Below are 17,647 nucleotides of genomic sequence, written 5' to 3'. Positions count from 1 at the left end.
CCACCGCTCTTTCTCGTCTGCTTCGCTTTCGGCAGTTCAGTATTAGTTTTTCTTTTCGACTGTGGTGTTGTTGCATCGCCGCTCGCCCTCCAGACTTTTATAGCAATTGGCAACTCGCACAGAATACGTAAAAAATCTGCTCTAACAGGCAAATGCCTAGTACAATGGGACTGAAATGTGCATGTGCGTGAGCGTGAGCGTGAGCATGTATGTGCAGATAAGATCTGGGATGATCTCTAATGTCAGCGCACGGTTGATGACAAAACTGATTACCAGCCGCAGATAAAACGGCTCGCTGTGAAAGACATAACAATAGATGCCAAGTGCGCGCTCGAGAAACCATTCACCATATTTTTTTTTGTTCACTACTCAGTTTAGTTTGTTGCTGCGTGTGCATCGCGCCGGTTGTGATTTACAGTTATTCGTGTGTCGCTCGCTGTTATCCTCTCCCTCTAACCAATTGCATTGCACTTGCGAGTTATGGAACTCGGATTGGCTTAGAAAGCGACAACTGTTGCCGAAGCCGTTACACAAAAGTCAGTTATCGATTGATTTCTTAACGGTTTCTTGCACACACACACACGCACATAAGCAAATGTCAGCTAATTGACATATTTTTGTTTTGTTTATGTGCATGTGCAACAGCATTGGCCGCATTTCTAGCCACCTGCGACAGGTAAGAAATTTTACCTCATTTACAAATATTTAAATAATAAAAGACAGTTGCACTTGTATTTGTTTTTTTTATAAATATTACTTTAAATTTGTATACTCTGTAACTTGTGTAAATATAAAGTTGTGCTTATGTGTGTGACCATTAAATTAGTTCTGTTTTAGATGAGGTTGATTTACGGGGCGTATGATAAATGGAGCATGTGATAAAGCGAAATAAATTTGCTTGGCAAAGATAAGAGCTGAGGAATGCAATTCTACAAACTGAATTAAAGAATATAAAGCAGATTAGCGAGATTATCAAAAGTAAGCAAAAGAAAAGCCAGACATATACCTTCATATAGATTAAAGATAGCGGGTTTATAGGTAGGAAAAATGGGAATGTGGAGAAAATGAAAAGATCATTTAGATAAACATAATATTTACATATTATTCCATTGCTATGCTCATATTTAGTCTATATGTATTACTCCCCTCTGAATGAATGTCATGGGATATCTTAAAGTGCAACGCCTTTCACTAGATTCCATTTACTTGGTGGTGCATGGCGCGCATGTTTATAGATTCCATTCGAAAGCAATTAAATCCAATTGAAAGGCATTTGGGATCGACTACAAAGAGATCGAATTTGACATTCTCCCCATTTCCTGATCGACGCTGCCATGCGAAAGGCACGCGAGCCACGCGAGATCCGATGCCACCTATGGCTGATGCTAATTCATTTGTTTGTTATTATTCTATTCGCATTCGACTAATAACAGTTATTTTCGTAAGTGTCCATCTCGTGTGTGACATAAAGTACATCTCCATGTATAAATAAATACATTTTTCGAGATCTTTCATAACCGTGTGAATAAAAAATAATGCTTGTAATTCACTTCTTTATTTATTTAACAATTAGTTAGCGCATTAATTGTTAATTCCTGAGCCCCGGCTATGACTGTGCATGATGCATGCGCAGTTAGCGACTGCTTATCCACTATCAACATTTATAATTACATTCCGAGTAACCAATTTTCTAATTTTCTAATATACATATATGTATGTATGCATGCTCTGCGCTATGCCAAGGAAACAAAGTTCAAAACATGCTAGCGATGCATACGCGAATCGAATCAACTCGACTCGATATGGAATTTCCCCTAGCCGGGCGACCTTTGGCGCCTGTTTGTTTGCTGTTCCTAATACTTGTTTACCTAGCAGGAAAAGGGTATATTGGGTTTTCTCTTGGTGTTTGCTTTACAAAATGTAAATTTAGGGTTTCCTATATACTATATATGAAAGCGATCTATGGCTTGAGTGCTTTAAATTTACATAATACTTGTTCCTATATTGCAAATGAGCATATTGGTTGTAGGAAGTATTCAACTGGATTTTTTAACTTCATTACCGATATTCAAATGAACGTTTTTCACTCAACATTTATTTATTTTCAATTTATATGCATAGTAAATAGTTTCAACTTTTATAAGAACTATTGAAGTATAATATAGGTATTATAATGATTTATGCATAAATTCTCATTATTTATATTCACCTATAAATCATCCATACTAAACTATTATTGGTTTGCTTCCACGTTAGGCAGTCTACACTGTGCACTCCATAAATCAAGAGTCTAAAGCTGTTATTTTCACTTTGAACGAGCATCGAGAAGTCGCTTGTCACTGTGACTCTCTAGTCGAGCCGCAATTTCCCTAACTGTAATCAGACACATGCTCATGGACGTGATTCGGCTTAAGTTTGACGCCTAATTAAAATACCAAATTTGCAACAATATCTAAACTATTAAACAGTTGTTTTTTTTGCCAAGATTTGCTTCACCTAGAACCAAAAGTGCATTTAGTTCATTTTTATTTAAAATTAAAACCTGATCTGGATTTGCAGCTGCAGAAGTTCATGAATCATCTACAAAATTTATGGCTCTCCCACTTTGTTTAATATTTTCGAGCAAAAGATATCAAATTTTTGTTTTGTTGACTTTTGCTTTTATCTTGGCACACATTTCCAAATGGGTTCGAGTAATCAATATTGCGGCCGTGTTACGGAGAGTCGCTTGCAACATCTCTTTATGAACTGTTAACAAGGCTTTTAAACAACATATTTTCGTGTTGTTGCTGATGATGTTGTTGATGTTGTTTACATCATCGTGGTTGTTCAATGATCATCATATCAATTTAATCTGAATAAGCATTTTACATACGCTAACAACCTGGCTTGTTTGTGCATTGAAGTCGCTACGGGGCTTCAAGTTTATCGAAAATTCAACTTGGGGCCCAAAGGTGTGCACTTAACAGAGTTAATTTGCCATTGTCTGAACAACTTTTTGTACTTCCCTATTTGAAAAGACTCTAAGTTTTCCTATATATGAATGTCTTCAAAGTAATTCTATTCCACTTTATTCTATTCCTCTTCAATTTGTAATCAAGGACCATTGTCTAAATCTCTTAACAATTTTCCGCTCATTTATGTCCAACTAATTTAGCCAAATTTACATGATTATCAGGTTAGAGTATTTTATCTTCGTCATGCCGAAGTTAATTGCTTGAGTTTAGACAAATTGCATTTGATGTTGTTTTGAATTTCAAGCTCGTCTCTCTTACCATTAAAGCTTGTCATGCGATCAGCTGCGCGTCGAAAGCTTTCGCTGAGCTTTCCTCTGCTGCACTCGCGCACCGTGGAACGTGTTTCGTTTCTTAACGTCAGTTGACATTTTCGCAATGAGTTTTATATAAAGATTATTTAACCATATATATTTACATGGCAAATCAGATTTCTTGACAATTAAAAAGTCACAAAGTGAATTGCACACAATTGTCTTATCTTAATATGACATTACAAATTTAGATATGACTAATTACAAAATAAAGTCAGTAACTGAAATAAAAAGTAATATAAATGCATGTTATATAATGTGTATAATGATAAAAACTAACTGATAAAATCTAGGCCCCCTTTGTACTAATTGGCCTTATTCGCATTTCCAATAAGAATATAAAAAATCCCCTCAACGACCACGCCTGTACGCTACCAGCGTAGATCGGCAAATTATTGTGCGGAGAGTGGGGTGAGGTCTGGCAACAACAAAGCAACGAAGCAGGCGCGAAGTTAACCGCAAAACGTTGTGCTTTTAATCAAAAGTTTTTATTGATTGGCGTCGCGCTTGAGGAAATTGTTAAATTCGCGCAAAATAATTTCCAAGCGAGTGTAGAGCGCGAGTGTGTAGAGAGCAAGTGCACGCGCGCGCGCCTCTACTCACACTCACACGCACTCTCGCACTCGCACACTCTGCCAATCACACAATCTCTACAAAACTCTACACTCTACAGGCAGAGACGGCACGAGCTTTGGCAGCGGCTTCGCGTGCCTTTTGTCCGCTTTTTGTGTTTTCAGTTTTCAGTTTTAAAGATCATTTCGTGGCGTTCGGTTCAGACTTTTGGGAGCGCACGCAGAAAGCGTTTGTGCCAAAGAGAGAGAGAGAGAGCGAGCGAGAGCGACAGTTAGTATAGGTAGAAGTCGATAATTATTTTGTGTACTTAAAGCATAAATAAACAACAAATTGAAACTGACTCAACTCTTGCCAAAACTTGCCAAAAACGAACAAAAAAAAACCCAATTTTCAATTCCGTCTTCGCATATCAATGTCAAGTGCTGTCCGCTCCATCGAATCCGGGGTCACAAGTGCTCAAGCGGCTGATTAACGTTCAATAGAAGCGAGCGCAAACAAAAACAAAAAAACAATAAGAAACTGCAAAACAAAAAAATAAAGACTAAAAAAGGTGGAACGGCGCGAAACACGTTTCGTGTTTGTGTTTTCCTAGCTGGACAAAAATAACAAAACAAAATAACTGAAATAATTGTCATTGTTGCCAGAAGAAAAACAAAAACAATAACAAAACGAATAGTAAATAGAAATAAACTAAATTAAATAAATAAATCAGCTTCTTGGCCAGACTACAGAGCGAGAAAGCAATACACAGAAGCACTTGTCAAGAGAGAAGAAGAGAGGGAGAGAGCGAAAGAGACATAGAGCGGGAGAGAGACAGAGACAAAGCGAGACGAGCCGAGGTTAAAGTTACCAAAGCGAACCTGATCTCAAAACTGAAGCAGCAGCAGCTCGGGAAGCGTAACGGCTCTGGCAGCTCTTACCAAATATGAGCATATGCTGTTAGCCAGGCTTTAGCTAACCACGTAATTCAAGCAGCCGTAACTTACCAGCAACAACAACAACACTATTATAGAATGGAGCGCTCGCAAAGCTGCAGCAATTTCGAAGGCGCGCCGGAGGCGTTGCACGCCTCTGTTGGTGTCAACAAGCCGCTAACCGGCAGCAGCGACAACCTGCCCCACAGACTTGCCAGCTGCAACCACAGCAGCCACATGTTGCCCAGTTTTCCGCCCAGCAAACCGTTGCGCAAACGCAAACGTCTACAACGCCAACAATCGATCATTGTCGATGATGATGCGGATGACGATGATCATGATCATCATGATCTGCTGAGCTGTGAGTGCGCCTATGCCGCCGATCTGGAGGAGAATGCCGATGGGGATCTGGAGATGTCGGAGCCAGTGGTCATGCCACGCCTGCCGCAGCGCCACATCTTGGCCAACAGCGGACGACAGCTGCGGCACGAGGAATCCTTCGACTCGAACAGCACGGCGCCCGAGATGAGTCCGCAGGCGGTGCGACAGCATCGCTTCAGCAGTCTGCTGCTGCGCGACAGCTCCGTCTCGATGCAGTCGGACTCGAGCCGCTATTCGAGCGTCGACAGTCTGCTGGAGTCGCGCAAACCCGATCCGGAGGCCATACTCATCAATCTGGGCTTCGGGCCCGTCGGCACCGAGGACATGCTCTCGCGCATACCCAAGCGTTTCCTCAAGCCCTCCAAGGTGCCGGGCATCGATACGGAGGCGTTCGTCAAGCGTCTGCAGCTGGCCAGTTCGCTGGCCGACTCCAGTGCCCTGGGCTATCGCGGACTCACCTCCAGCTCGGATCAGCCGCCCTCGTCGATTGTGGCCAAGATTATGGAACGCTTCGAGGTCAACAATCAGCGCAAACAGTCCATGGGCAATATTGAGCATACGATCAGATGAGACGCCGATTCAATACCAACTATCTATAACCATATGCATAATATAAATCCAATGAATATCTGAAATTGTGCAACCTAGGCTAAGTTACTAGTTATATCTACATACATAGCAGCCAGCGAGCGGGGTTTTACCCGACCTGCGGGAATTTTTCTATTATTAATGTACATTATTATTATATAAAGATAATATACTTTATTGTCATGTGATGTTTATCTTGTCCATTAGGTTTTAGTTGTGCCGCGTACTTAGCTTTGTCTATTGTTTTACCTACCGATTCGGGTTTATTTTTACTTAATATAATCTCAGTTTTAAGCCTAAAACTAAAATAATTATACAAATTGCCTTTCGATATATTTGAATGCGTTTTATTTATAGCATCGCCATACGAATGCATTTTCCAGAGCTGAACTTAACTGCGTTTTGTTATTGTTATTGAATCGTAAACTTTTGCAATGCAGTCATCAATTATCTCTCGTAATAAGCTCTCCATTTATAGATTCTTCGCTCTCTGGAACATTTGCTAAATATGGAATATTGCAATTATCAATTAAATTTATTGTTCTTTGTCTTAATCTTAGTCTAAGTCTTCTTGTTCTTGCTCATGAAATTTTCTTTGTTTCATTCTCAAAGATGATGCTTTCACTTTCCAGCAATACTTTTAGAACTCTTCTCTTCCAGCAATACTTTTAGAATTCTTCTCAGTCTTACTCAATCTGCGATTTGTCATCTCTTGAGGCTTTCTTTTTGCTACTGTATCCCTCCATTCACTTTGCATTGTGTTCTTAAAGGTTTGCGGCTTACTCTTATTTTTGTTTTTTTTTGTTTTTTTTTTTTTTAGCTTTTTTCCTTGTGTTTTATTCTGAAGCACTCAAGAACGAATGCGAATCACTAACACTCAGCCTTTGTCTTAGTCTTGTCTATGGCTTCCTCTGTGCTAGAGGCCATTCACTTTTTCTTCAATTCCTTACTATTTTACGGGTCTGAAACTATTTAGGCATATCTAGTTTTTTCTGGAATTATTCATTTTAAAATTTCCATATAGAAAGTATTTTCTTGTGGAAAAATTTACATTTTAATTTTTCTCTGTATCTCTTTTTTTACAACCTTCAGGGAAATAAATTCTTAAACGTTTTCAGGCCGTGCCTATAGCATATTTTCGTTTCAACACCTTTAGGTGTTAAAGCTTTCGTAAGTTCTATTCAATGTGAATCAATTTAGCGTGTTTTTGCTTAAGCGTTGCATTCTCAAACGTTTCTCACACAAGCGTCTATTCCACTTTCTCTTCTGCCCCTTTCTGCAGCCCTTTTTCATGCTCTGGGGTGTGACAAATTTCTATTTCGAGGCAAATTGCATTCTTCAACGTTTTCCACAATTCCCATTCTCGTAGGTTAATAAGCCAAACAAAAATGGCGAATGTTAGCTATATTTTAGATTATACATTAATTCTCGTTTAACTAGAGAAATCTGTTTAAATATCTAATAGATCTGTTTAAATATTTAACATCAACTTTCTAAAGCATGCCAAGAAACTGATCTATAGCTTGAGAAGTAAATAGACTTCTATTGACAACTGTTGCCACTTCAAACACCTAAATATATATTTCTATATTTATCTTTATCATTATCTCAGGCTTAGGGTTTTCATTTTTTTTATTGATTGGTTTGCATAAGGAGTAAATGTTATATTTAGAAACCGACGTCATAAGTCAGACAAAAAGTCAACAGAACTCATAGAAGCGGCAAACAAAATTCAATTGCGATAGAAGTCAAAGGAAAATAACAGCACAAAAAGGGCAAAGCTGGAGGTGTTTGACTAGAAGATACTCAGCACATGGAAAGTAGAAAGAGATGGGAAGAGAGAGAGACGTAGGAAGTGAAGGTGAATAAAAAAGAGAGGGAGAGAGAGATTAGATTGTAAATGAAAGAGAGAAAGATATGCAATGAAATAATCCAATCCAAGCTCTCTCTAGATCTCTCTCTCTCTCTCTCTCTCTCTCTCTCTCTCTCTCTCATTTCTGTAATTTACACTGTTCACGCTTATCATACTCTACTCTTGTAATTGTTACAGGGTATTTAAATAAACATGCACATTTTGCAAACAAATATTCAAAGACCTCCAACTTTTGTAGCTCGGCATATCTAATTGTGGTTGTTGTTTCATTGTTGTTTTTGCTGTTGTTGTTGTTGCTGTGTTATCGAAAGTACATTTTCTGAGTAGTTAAAAAGAAATACATCTATTATAAGCCCGTGACATATATATATATATATAGATATTACATACATAAATACTTAAATACATATTTATTCAACTCAAATATCAGATAAATCGCATCTCAGAAAATTGTCAAGCGTTTCCATTTGCCAGCTACTTTGAGGGCTAACAATTTGTTGTACTTGAGTTAAATTTATTGATTTCAATTGCTTTTAATTGTTGTCAGAGATGAAACAAAAGCAACGCAAAATAGACACAAGTGAAAGAAGAAGCAAAAGATTGAGGAAAAATAAGAAGCAAATGACATTTTTTTTTTGCTGCTGCCAGGCTCAATCTTTATCACGATCGAAGCGAATGCAATGGGTATTAGACTCTTTGAACTTTCAATAAATTAATTTTTTGTTTTTCACAAACAAAACGTCATAACGAGCCGCTGTTGGTAAATAGATAAGAATATGAATAATATATTTACGCACATACATATATAAATGAGTATAAATTTATGTATGTATTTATTCAGATAGATTTCGTAACACCTTGAAATTTGCGCTTTATTTAAGCAGTAAAAAGAAGAAACAAGTCAGCCGACGTTTTAGCTGGGTATGCTAGACTTACAAATACCCTATATATAGGGTTTAGCATTGAATGGCAACATATTCTATATATCTATAAGAGACATATATTTTAATCATAGATAGACTTAGCTACTCATAGAAATCAACAAAGTATCTGCCACGCCTTCATCTGCTAGTTACATGCATTGGCACAATAACAATATACCCCAAATACTAATATCTATAAAACAGGGTATACCGCTAGCATAGATATTGGTTATGAAGCGAAGGCGTCACATGACACGAGTTGGGTATTAGAATCTGTATCTGTATCTGTATCTGTATCTGTATCTGTATCTGTATCTGTATCTGCATCTGTATCTGTATCTGTATCTGTATCTGTATCTGTATCTGTATCTGTATCTGTATCTGTATCTGTATCTGTATCTGTATCTGTATCTGTATCTGTATCTGTATCTGTATCTGTATCTGTATCTGTATCTGTATCTGTATCTGTATCTGTATCTGTATCTGTATCTGTATCTGTATCTGCATCTGTATCTGTATCTGTATCTGTATCTGTATCTGAATCTGTATCTGTATCTGTATCTGTATCTGCATCTACATCTGCATCTGTCACTATATAACTGTATCTAGTCAAGAAATGAAATGCACAAAGCACAAAGCAGAAAGCAAGATAAAAGCTACAATGATCTGCATAAAGCACTTTGCATATGTATAAACAAAGTTTTTTTGTTTGTTGTATTTTTTGGCTGCCTGCTGCCTGTTGCGGCTGTGTTGCAAGCAGCAGAAGAAGCGAGCAAGTTCAAGGCGCGTGAAGGTGTTGCATAGATTCACCGACAACAACAACAACAGCCTTAAGATACAAAGATACTTCTGTATGCGCATATGCAGATACTTTTAGCTCTTAGGCAGTGGCTGCGTTGACGAAAATAAAACGCCCACGCCGGAAGCGAGCGAAAATGCAAACAAAAAATGAGAAAACGTGTGAAAAACAATTAGCAAACAGCCCCAACAACAAAAATAAAAACACAAACAAAAGCAATTGTAAATTTCAAATTGAAAAATGTGTCACAGCCAGTGAATATTTGCGTTGATTTTGTTATTTCTATTTCGGTTTCTATATAATGAGCGTGGGCGCTTTGATTAATGGGCCTACTGACACAATCTGTGCATTCCAATTGCTATTTGCCTAACATTGACATTAAAACACATTTAATTAAATACAAAATAAGAAATATGAAACAAAACTACAAAAAAATCAAATTATGCGCGCGCGCTTTTATAACAGCACTGCCAGCCCGAAATTGGCAATGGCTAACAGCGTGCTGTTAACACGCTAGACTCCGTTAACAGCTTATGCAAGCTAACAGCACAGACGGTTATCGATAACAGCGGCCACAGCGTCAGTCTGTTTTGGTTGTTCCGCATTTGCACACATACTCGGCTAATATGTAGAAAATCAAAAACTGTAAAATATGTAATTTTCCAACAAGTGCAACTGTTTTTTAATTTTAATTTGTACTTAAGCACACCGTACTTACTCGTTCCTCTATTTGTTCTTTTTTTGTCGCGCTCTACGTACGCGCTGTCCTTTGTGCGTCTCTCTATACCTATTTTTGGGTTTTTTTGTTGTTGTTTTACTTTTTTTTTGTTTTACTGTTGCTTTGTGCATGGGAACTCGTGCAAAATGGATATCGTGCAGTTCTGGAAAATCGTTGGTGCCCTTTGCAGGCCCGACTGCTCAAGATGTCTGTGTGGACGACAACTAGCTCAGCTGGCAATGGCCTAGAAGCTTCCAATAGCCAAACTCGCACGCCGCCAACGGTCAAATCTCAGCTCAGTGCCGTTCAACGCAACAGCTCAAATCCGACCAACGCTGGCCAACCAATTGGCAGTGATATTACCACGTCAGCCAACGCTCAGCAGCATCATTTCCAGCACGTAGTCGCCGCAGCGGTTGCAGCTGCCACAACCATAGCTACCGGCCAGCAACAACAACAACAACAACAACAGCAACATCATCATCAGCTGCTGCAGTTGCAGCCCTTTAACAATCACAACTTATACAATCAATTTGGCAGCAGCTCCGGTAGTAGTAGCAATAACGGCAACAACAACAACAACACCTTCAACTTCAAACGTTCCAGCATTAGCAACTCGGCTCCACAGCTACCCGCTTCCAGTCAAAATTTCACAAAGGTAAGTCTCCATAACAAATCAAATTCTACATTCCTCCTACATGCAAAACAAAAAAGACAAGAAAAAACTCCAAGAGTCTCCCGCGCGCTCTCACTCTCTCTGTCTCTCTGCCTTTGTCTCCCCTCTCTCATATCTTTTCCACGCGAATCGTGCGAAATCACCGAAATAAGCAATATAGAAACGAACAATTGGACATGCGGTTCACGGTTAATTCTCCAGTCTAAACTCTAAACTTGGCCTCCGATTTCAAGTCGAACCAGATCCCACTTGCTAGCGCATGTGCGTTTGCGTGTGTGTGTGTGTGTACGTCTATGTATGTGTATGTATGTATTTTTACTGTGTGTACGTACCGCAATATTGCACGCGGCTTATTATTATTAATTTTCCATACACTTAGAGCTTGCTTATGACGTCACAGAACTTAGTTTGTTATTCTTGATGCTCATTAGACAGGGGTATTAGGCGGGTATATTTGTTAGCGTTACACGCAAAGAGATAAGGGAGTGGGGTCGATAATATACATTTATGTATGTATAAGTACATGCTAATTACATCATTATTTCGTAATTACATTCAACTCAAAACTAAGATCAGCTTTTATATATTTCCTACAGTGTATTGTGCAGTTAATACAGCTCGCTCTGTCACTTGTTTGCTCTCTTCCCATTGACACTTCTCCACTCTTAGCGTTGCTTTTGTTTTATCAACTGTTTGCATACGATAAATAATTAAAATTAGGCACTTTATAGGGCCCACGCCCTGAACGCCTACACACGCATACATACGAATAAGTGTGTGTACATATAAAATCTTTTTTATTTGTTATTTTTCCTATATTAATTTTTTTTTAAATGGCAACACAAAATGTGGTGGGGCTGTTTTTATATAGCGATAAGGTCTGTTATATTCCATTTCATGTTGCCCGGCTTTGCATGGCACGGAAAAAAAATATGCATACAATAGAATTTCAATATCACAAAACGGCAAAAAGCGTAATAGTAGTATTATAAAATCGTTTTGATTTTGCCTGTTCAATGGATTTATTCAACCTTTTGCTCTAATTTGTATGCATAATAATTGTGCGACGCCTTTGAAAATTGCATAAATTTCAATTTTGCATTGAATTGGGAATATATTTAACTTGGAATATTATTAGTGAATATGCCGATTTAATGGGTCAAGTTGGTTAAAGTAGAACGAACCATTAGAAATTCTGTTGTAATTTTTTTTTAGAATTTAAAATATATTTTATTAGTTTAACTTATCACGAGAAATTTATTTAAATAATATACAAATACAAACTCAAGGCAATATTTCTAAAAAGCATTTGTTTAATAATTATTGTTGGTCACATTGATCAAGGAATTACTGTAGCTTATTTGATATTTATTTACATTTGCTTCGATTGGAAACTCGAAAAGCTGTTTATGCCATCAGATTTTACATGGACTGATAACAAGCTAGGCAAAAGCACACTAATTGTTGTTCCCATTTAATCATTCGAATTGAGAAACACATCAATCATCTGATACTACAAATTCTTTGTCAACGATCATTGGAATGTGAAAACCGAACAATAACACTTATTTTATTATTGATTGATTATACAATAATCCACAGATCAACGAAAGCTCAAATTACAGAGGTTCCTATAAGAGCTTTTCAGTATGTTAATAAAAATTCCATATGAGTTCCAACGTTCCACGGGAAATATTCTCTTTAAGTGGTGCAGCTGCGTCAATAGGAAGCTAAACTGTTCCATTGACTGCTAAAAACGGTTATTTTACTCTCCTCTCATTGCATTTCTTCCGCCGAAATTACTCATAAAAGTTTGTCAGCTGGAAGACTAAGAGCGAATCGGTAAGCTCGCTCATTTTGTTTTGATCCCTAAATGACATTTTTCCCGTCCTACGTGATTTAAATCAAATAATTCCACTGGCTGGCTGCAGGTCTTGGCCTCTCTATCTCTAAAACATCTGCTGCTGCTTGTGCCGCAGCTCCTCTGCTCGCTTTATTGCTGGGTCAGCTGAGCGGGCAGTGTCGAATTTATAATTGAATCAGTGGCCAATCAATTGCCCAATCACTGCACAGTTCAGGGTCAATTCGCGCCACCAAAATGCTCATCATTTGATTTCCCCATTGATGATCAACGGATGCGCTACAGGTAGGAAAAATGTGCTGATTGATTGCCAACAGTGGGAGAGAGCACCTTTATTATGTGCTGTCTCTTTTGCACCTTTCATTGCTATCAATTTGTTTTGCCTGTTTTCCGTTTTCTTTACACACACACCCACACACACCCACACACACACACACACACAAACACCTATACAGGCACCCGCTGTCAACGTTTTAGTTTCCTTCTGTTCGGTTTTAATTCAAATGGCATTTGTAATTCGATTGTCTATTGTTATATTGTTGTTGTTTTTGTCGTCGCAGGCCGCAACCGTCGTCGTCGTCGTCGTCGTCGCTGTCGCCGCCGAATTGATTGTCGAATTTGAATATCACGCGCGCCGCCGTCGACAGTTCAGCAACCAACGCCAACGTCGCCGCATCAACGGCACCGCCTTCGTCGCCGTATCAGTTAGTTGTTAACTAGACGAGACGTTCTCGCGCGTTCGCATCAACCGATCAAGCAACCAACACACCACCCAACCACCCAGCCACCCACACTCATTCATTCACCAACCGGTTCGCATGACAACCAAAGAAACATACAAGAGAGTGAGAGTCTGAGTAAGAGAGAGAGAGAGACGCATTAAGACTAAAAGACGTTACGGCGGCTGAAGGGGAAAAGGAAGACACAGCGAAATGCAAAAAGAAATGAATTAAATGCGTCGAAGAGTAGAGCCAAATTACTATTCAATTCATTATCGTGCAGCAGTTCGCCGTGAACTTGTCGCCGTGATTAATGCTATACGAGCTAAAGATATACAAGAACCACATGCACATGCACATGCACATGCACATGCAAAAACACCAACACATACTCATTTGTAGAGTGAAGTCGAAAACGGTTAAACGGTAAAGCGTGTCTCCATTAAAGCATCGTTGGCGAACGGAAACGGTTATCGGTTTTTGCGATCAAATATATTTTGATACGTTTTGAGTGTTCTCGCAAATAATAAAAATACGTACGTGCCAAATTGTGTTTTATTGACACATGTATTTTGCAATTTTATATGCTATAAAATGTTTATAAATAAAAAGTCAATATTTAAATAACACACACACACACGCACGCAAACCTCTAAAAAAGAGAAAGACGGCAAGCGGAACGCAACGCAACGCGCACAAAAAAAAAAAGAAAAACAACCAAAAAGCAACTACAAAATTTGCCAACAAACTGACAATTAAACCAAGTAGAAAACAAAAAAATAGCTCACTTATGTGTAATTGTGTGAGTGAGAGTGTGTGTGTGTGTGTGTACTGATCAATTCTCATGTGCACTGAACACCATAATTAATCAACAACAACACTAAAACGCTATCAGCATCGTCATCAATAGTCAGCATCGGCAACCAACTGAAACGAACTGCCAGACATTGTCTGAGAGCAGCTCGAAGTGTTGAGGCGTTAAAGAGCGAAAGTTTTCTTTCGAAAGGAATTTTATAACTTCCAGTCAAAGCTCTCGCCCGCACTCTCTCTTTTATTAGTGCTTCGCTCGCTCACTCTTATGCTGCTCTGAAGTGATTTTTGTTGTTAAAATACATTTGGCAAAAAGCAAAAGTTTAAACAAATTTTACAAGTCAACATAAATATTCATTTAAAACACATATACGTGTGTGTTTGTGTGTGTGTGTGTGTGCGTGTATGCAGAGAGACAGAGGAAGAGAGAACTAAGTGCACATGCGTTCCACTTGCGACGAAGTGCCGCTTAAGCCGCCGCGACGCCAAAAGCTTCAGCTTGAACTGCCGCTGCTCGAGCAAAACGACCAACAGCAGCAACAGCAACAGCAGCAACAGGATAAAGAGAGCGAGTGCAAGAAGCGTACGCGTGATCCGGTTCAGCGCGCAGAGAGCGAAAATCTGTTACCTCTCAATCCGAAGAGCATGTACTCTAACCTACGCTATGCCCGCACAAATCTCAGCCATAGCAGCCTGCTGCTCAATCACCAGCAGAGCTCGTTCGATGGCAGCGCGCCCACTTCGACGGAGCGCACAGAGAGCAGCGAGACATTGGACACACCGTTAACCCGGGACTCGGATAGAGAGGATGGCAGGCAACCGTTGCACTCTGCTCGCCTTCTGCCCTGTGCGGCGAATCGGATCGAGACGAAACGCTTTGCTCTGGCTAGTGCATTGCATGCGACAGCTCGGCTGGCAGCGAGTGTGGATGCCTATACAGCGGCAGCGACTGCGTCAGCGACGCATTGCACTGGCAGCCACTGTCATGGCAGCGACTATAGCAGCATGTGCGACTCGTGTCGACCGCAACGGCAGGCACAGCAGCAGCAGCAGCAGCAGACACAGAACAGCAACAATTTCAGTCGTACCGGCCACTCGGGACCGAGTAGCTACACTGGTTCGGCGCGCTTTTTCAACTTGAGCAATTTGCATTCAGCGAATTCGCCGCACGCGAGCTCGCGCCGCTTCAACGCGCATCTAACATCCCAGCCGCCGCCGCCACCGCCGCCGCCGTTTCCATTGCCATTGGCAGGTGCAGGGCCAGCAGCTTCCATAGTACAGTCCTCGTCCAGTGCATATCCATATCAGTTGCGCACATATCAACAGCATAAATTCTCTCGATTTCAGCCTCGACGCATCACCCGCAGCAGCATGTCGCAGTCTGGCGAGGATCTGCACTCACCCACCTATCTCTCGTGGCGCAAGCTCCAGCTGAGCCGGGCCAAGCTGAAGGCAAGCAGTAAAACGTCTGCACTATTATCAGGCTTTGCTATGGTAAGTTCTCTCTCTCTCTCTCTCTGTTCTATTGAACTAGTTCCATTTGCTTTCAACGTACTTTATTATCTAATTTTAATTCGTCGTGTTTAATAAATATCAAAATTAGTTGGCTTCTTTAATTAATTACTAGAAGAACGTCGCAATTGCCCTAGCGTATGCCCTATAGCCGAATAAATCAAGGAAATGGGTATAATGGCTTAACTAACAGAGCTACTTGTCAGTTGTATTCTATATATAGGTATATTTTAAATATTCGGAACAGCTAAGCTTTGTATTTTTTGCTTACCTCTCTGATTTATGAGGGTCTCATCAAAGAGAGTTTAAAAAACTCATCAAATTTGCATATATTTTCCTTATCTATATTTAAATATATTTATGTGCCCAAAAAAAAATATACATAAATTATTTTGACTTAAAAAGTTGCCATGTAAATCTATGAATGACTTGAAACTGATCAATGAACATTATATTATATATTGTACAAATTTATATAAATAAATGTATTATTTTTTTTTTATGTAATATGAATAATTAGCAAATATTTCTTACATATTTACATAGGCTTTTTATACTTATCAGCAGAATATATTAATAGCTCAGTTGGGGCTATTTCTTATGAGTTTATGCTTTGCAATATAATGTGCTATCTAGGCATTAGATATACGAGGTAGGTTTGAGCACGGAAATAAAATATAAACCTCTGGAAATATGTATGTATATACTATATTTATGTATATATATTTCATATAAATAAAATAATAACAAAATAAATAAAATAGTAAATAATAAATAAAAACAATAGTGTATAAATAAATACCTCTAAAAAGCTCTTATAGGGTATTTTGTAGTCGCATACTGCTTAACTAATTAGTAAATGCGCTCGCATACCAAAGACAAATAGAGGGCCGACAGACGAGGATAATCACATAAATTGGCCGCATATGTAGCATATTGAATATGTGTAATATATGTGTATGTGCATGAATATATAAATATATATATATTATACATAATATACAGCCAAGACATTCTGCTGCCAAAATGTGAACAACATGAGTTGGCTAATAATATAAATAATAAGCACAATAAAGCGAGCCCAGCAGGTAGTCTACCAGCACACCTCTCTCTCTCTCTCTCTCTCTCTCTATCAGTTCTCTGGCTAATTCTCTCTCTCTCTCTCTCTGTTACTTTCTCTTTGCAGGTGGCCATGGTGGAGGTGCAGCTGGACAAGGATACAGGCGTACCGCCTGGCATGCTGGTGGCCTTTGCCATCTGCACCACGCTGCTGGTGGCCGTCCACATGCTGGCCCTGATGATCAGCACCTGCATCCTGCCCAACATTGAGACCGTTTGTAATCTGCACAGCATCACATTGGTGCACGAGTCGCCGCACGAGCGCCTCCATTGGTACATCGAGACGGCCTGGGCATTCTCCACGCTGCTCGGCCTGATATTGTTTCTCGTCGAGATCGCGATACTCTGCTGGGTGAAGTTCTATGATCTGAGCACCACGGCTGCCTGGTCGGCCGTGGTGGTGCTGATACCCGTGATGATTGTCTTCCTGGCCTTTGCCGTTCACTTTTACCGCTCGCTGGTGACGCACAAGTACGAGGTGACCGTCTCTGGCATACGGGAGCTGGAGCTGCTCAAGGAGCAAATGGAGCAGGAGCATCTCGAGGTGCACAACAATGCGCGCAACAATGGCTTCAACTATGGCGCCTCTGGCGACATTGTATAGTCGGACCACATGGAGGAAAACTTTTGTAAAAGACATACATGCTTAGATACATATAGACATATATATATTATTAGTCCGTTAATCGGGCCCAATCGTAAAACCTTAGACTATATGCAAAATATTCAGAATTGTGGATTTGTAGCGAATGCAAATTGTGATACGCATAAGCAATATATTATTTTACTCTAATTTTTATTTTATTTTTTATATATATATATACACACATAACTATACAGTACGATATATATA

General features: G+C 39.4%; 2 protein-coding genes across 4 annotated transcripts; both read left to right on the top strand.

Annotated features, from left to right (window-relative positions):
* Positions 1 to 69: 69 nt before the first annotated feature.
* On the top strand, positions 70 to 17,587 carry Orai (calcium release-activated calcium channel protein orai). 3 transcript variants are annotated; one of them, XM_018105279.3, is made up of 4 exons: positions 70 to 676; positions 10,259 to 10,755; positions 15,511 to 15,657; positions 16,862 to 17,587. In XM_018105279.3, exons 2-4 carry the CDS (start codon positions 10,303 to 10,305, stop codon positions 17,396 to 17,398), a joined length of 1,137 nt encoding a protein of 378 aa, XP_017960768.1. In that variant the 5' UTR covers positions 70 to 676; positions 10,259 to 10,302; the 3' UTR covers positions 17,399 to 17,587. The 3 variants fall into 3 exon arrangements, with proteins under 3 accessions (XP_017960768.1, XP_030240606.1, XP_089117841.1); XM_030384746.2 differs by lacking the exons at positions 70 to 676; positions 10,259 to 10,755 and adding an exon at positions 13,348 to 15,438; XM_089261715.1 differs by lacking the exons at positions 70 to 676; positions 10,259 to 10,755 and having other exon boundaries at positions 13,348 to 15,657.
* On the top strand, positions 4,057 to 6,112 carry olf186-M (Ki-ras-induced actin-interacting protein-IP3R-interacting domain olf186-M). The gene has a single exon (XM_018105281.3). It carries the CDS (start codon positions 4,915 to 4,917, stop codon positions 5,764 to 5,766), a length of 852 nt encoding a protein of 283 aa, XP_017960770.1. The 5' UTR covers positions 4,057 to 4,914; the 3' UTR covers positions 5,767 to 6,112.
* Positions 17,588 to 17,647: the final 60 nt, after the last annotated feature.

The sequence above is a fragment of the Drosophila navojoa genome, chromosome 5 (assembly GCF_054131105.1).
Source record: "Drosophila navojoa isolate 15081-1374.11 chromosome 5, UAZ_NAV_1.0, whole genome shotgun sequence".
NCBI lineage: Eukaryota > Metazoa > Arthropoda > Insecta > Diptera > Drosophilidae > Drosophila > Drosophila navojoa.
The sequence above is the reverse complement of the archived record's forward strand: the minus strand, read 5'-3'. Positions and strand labels throughout refer to the sequence as shown.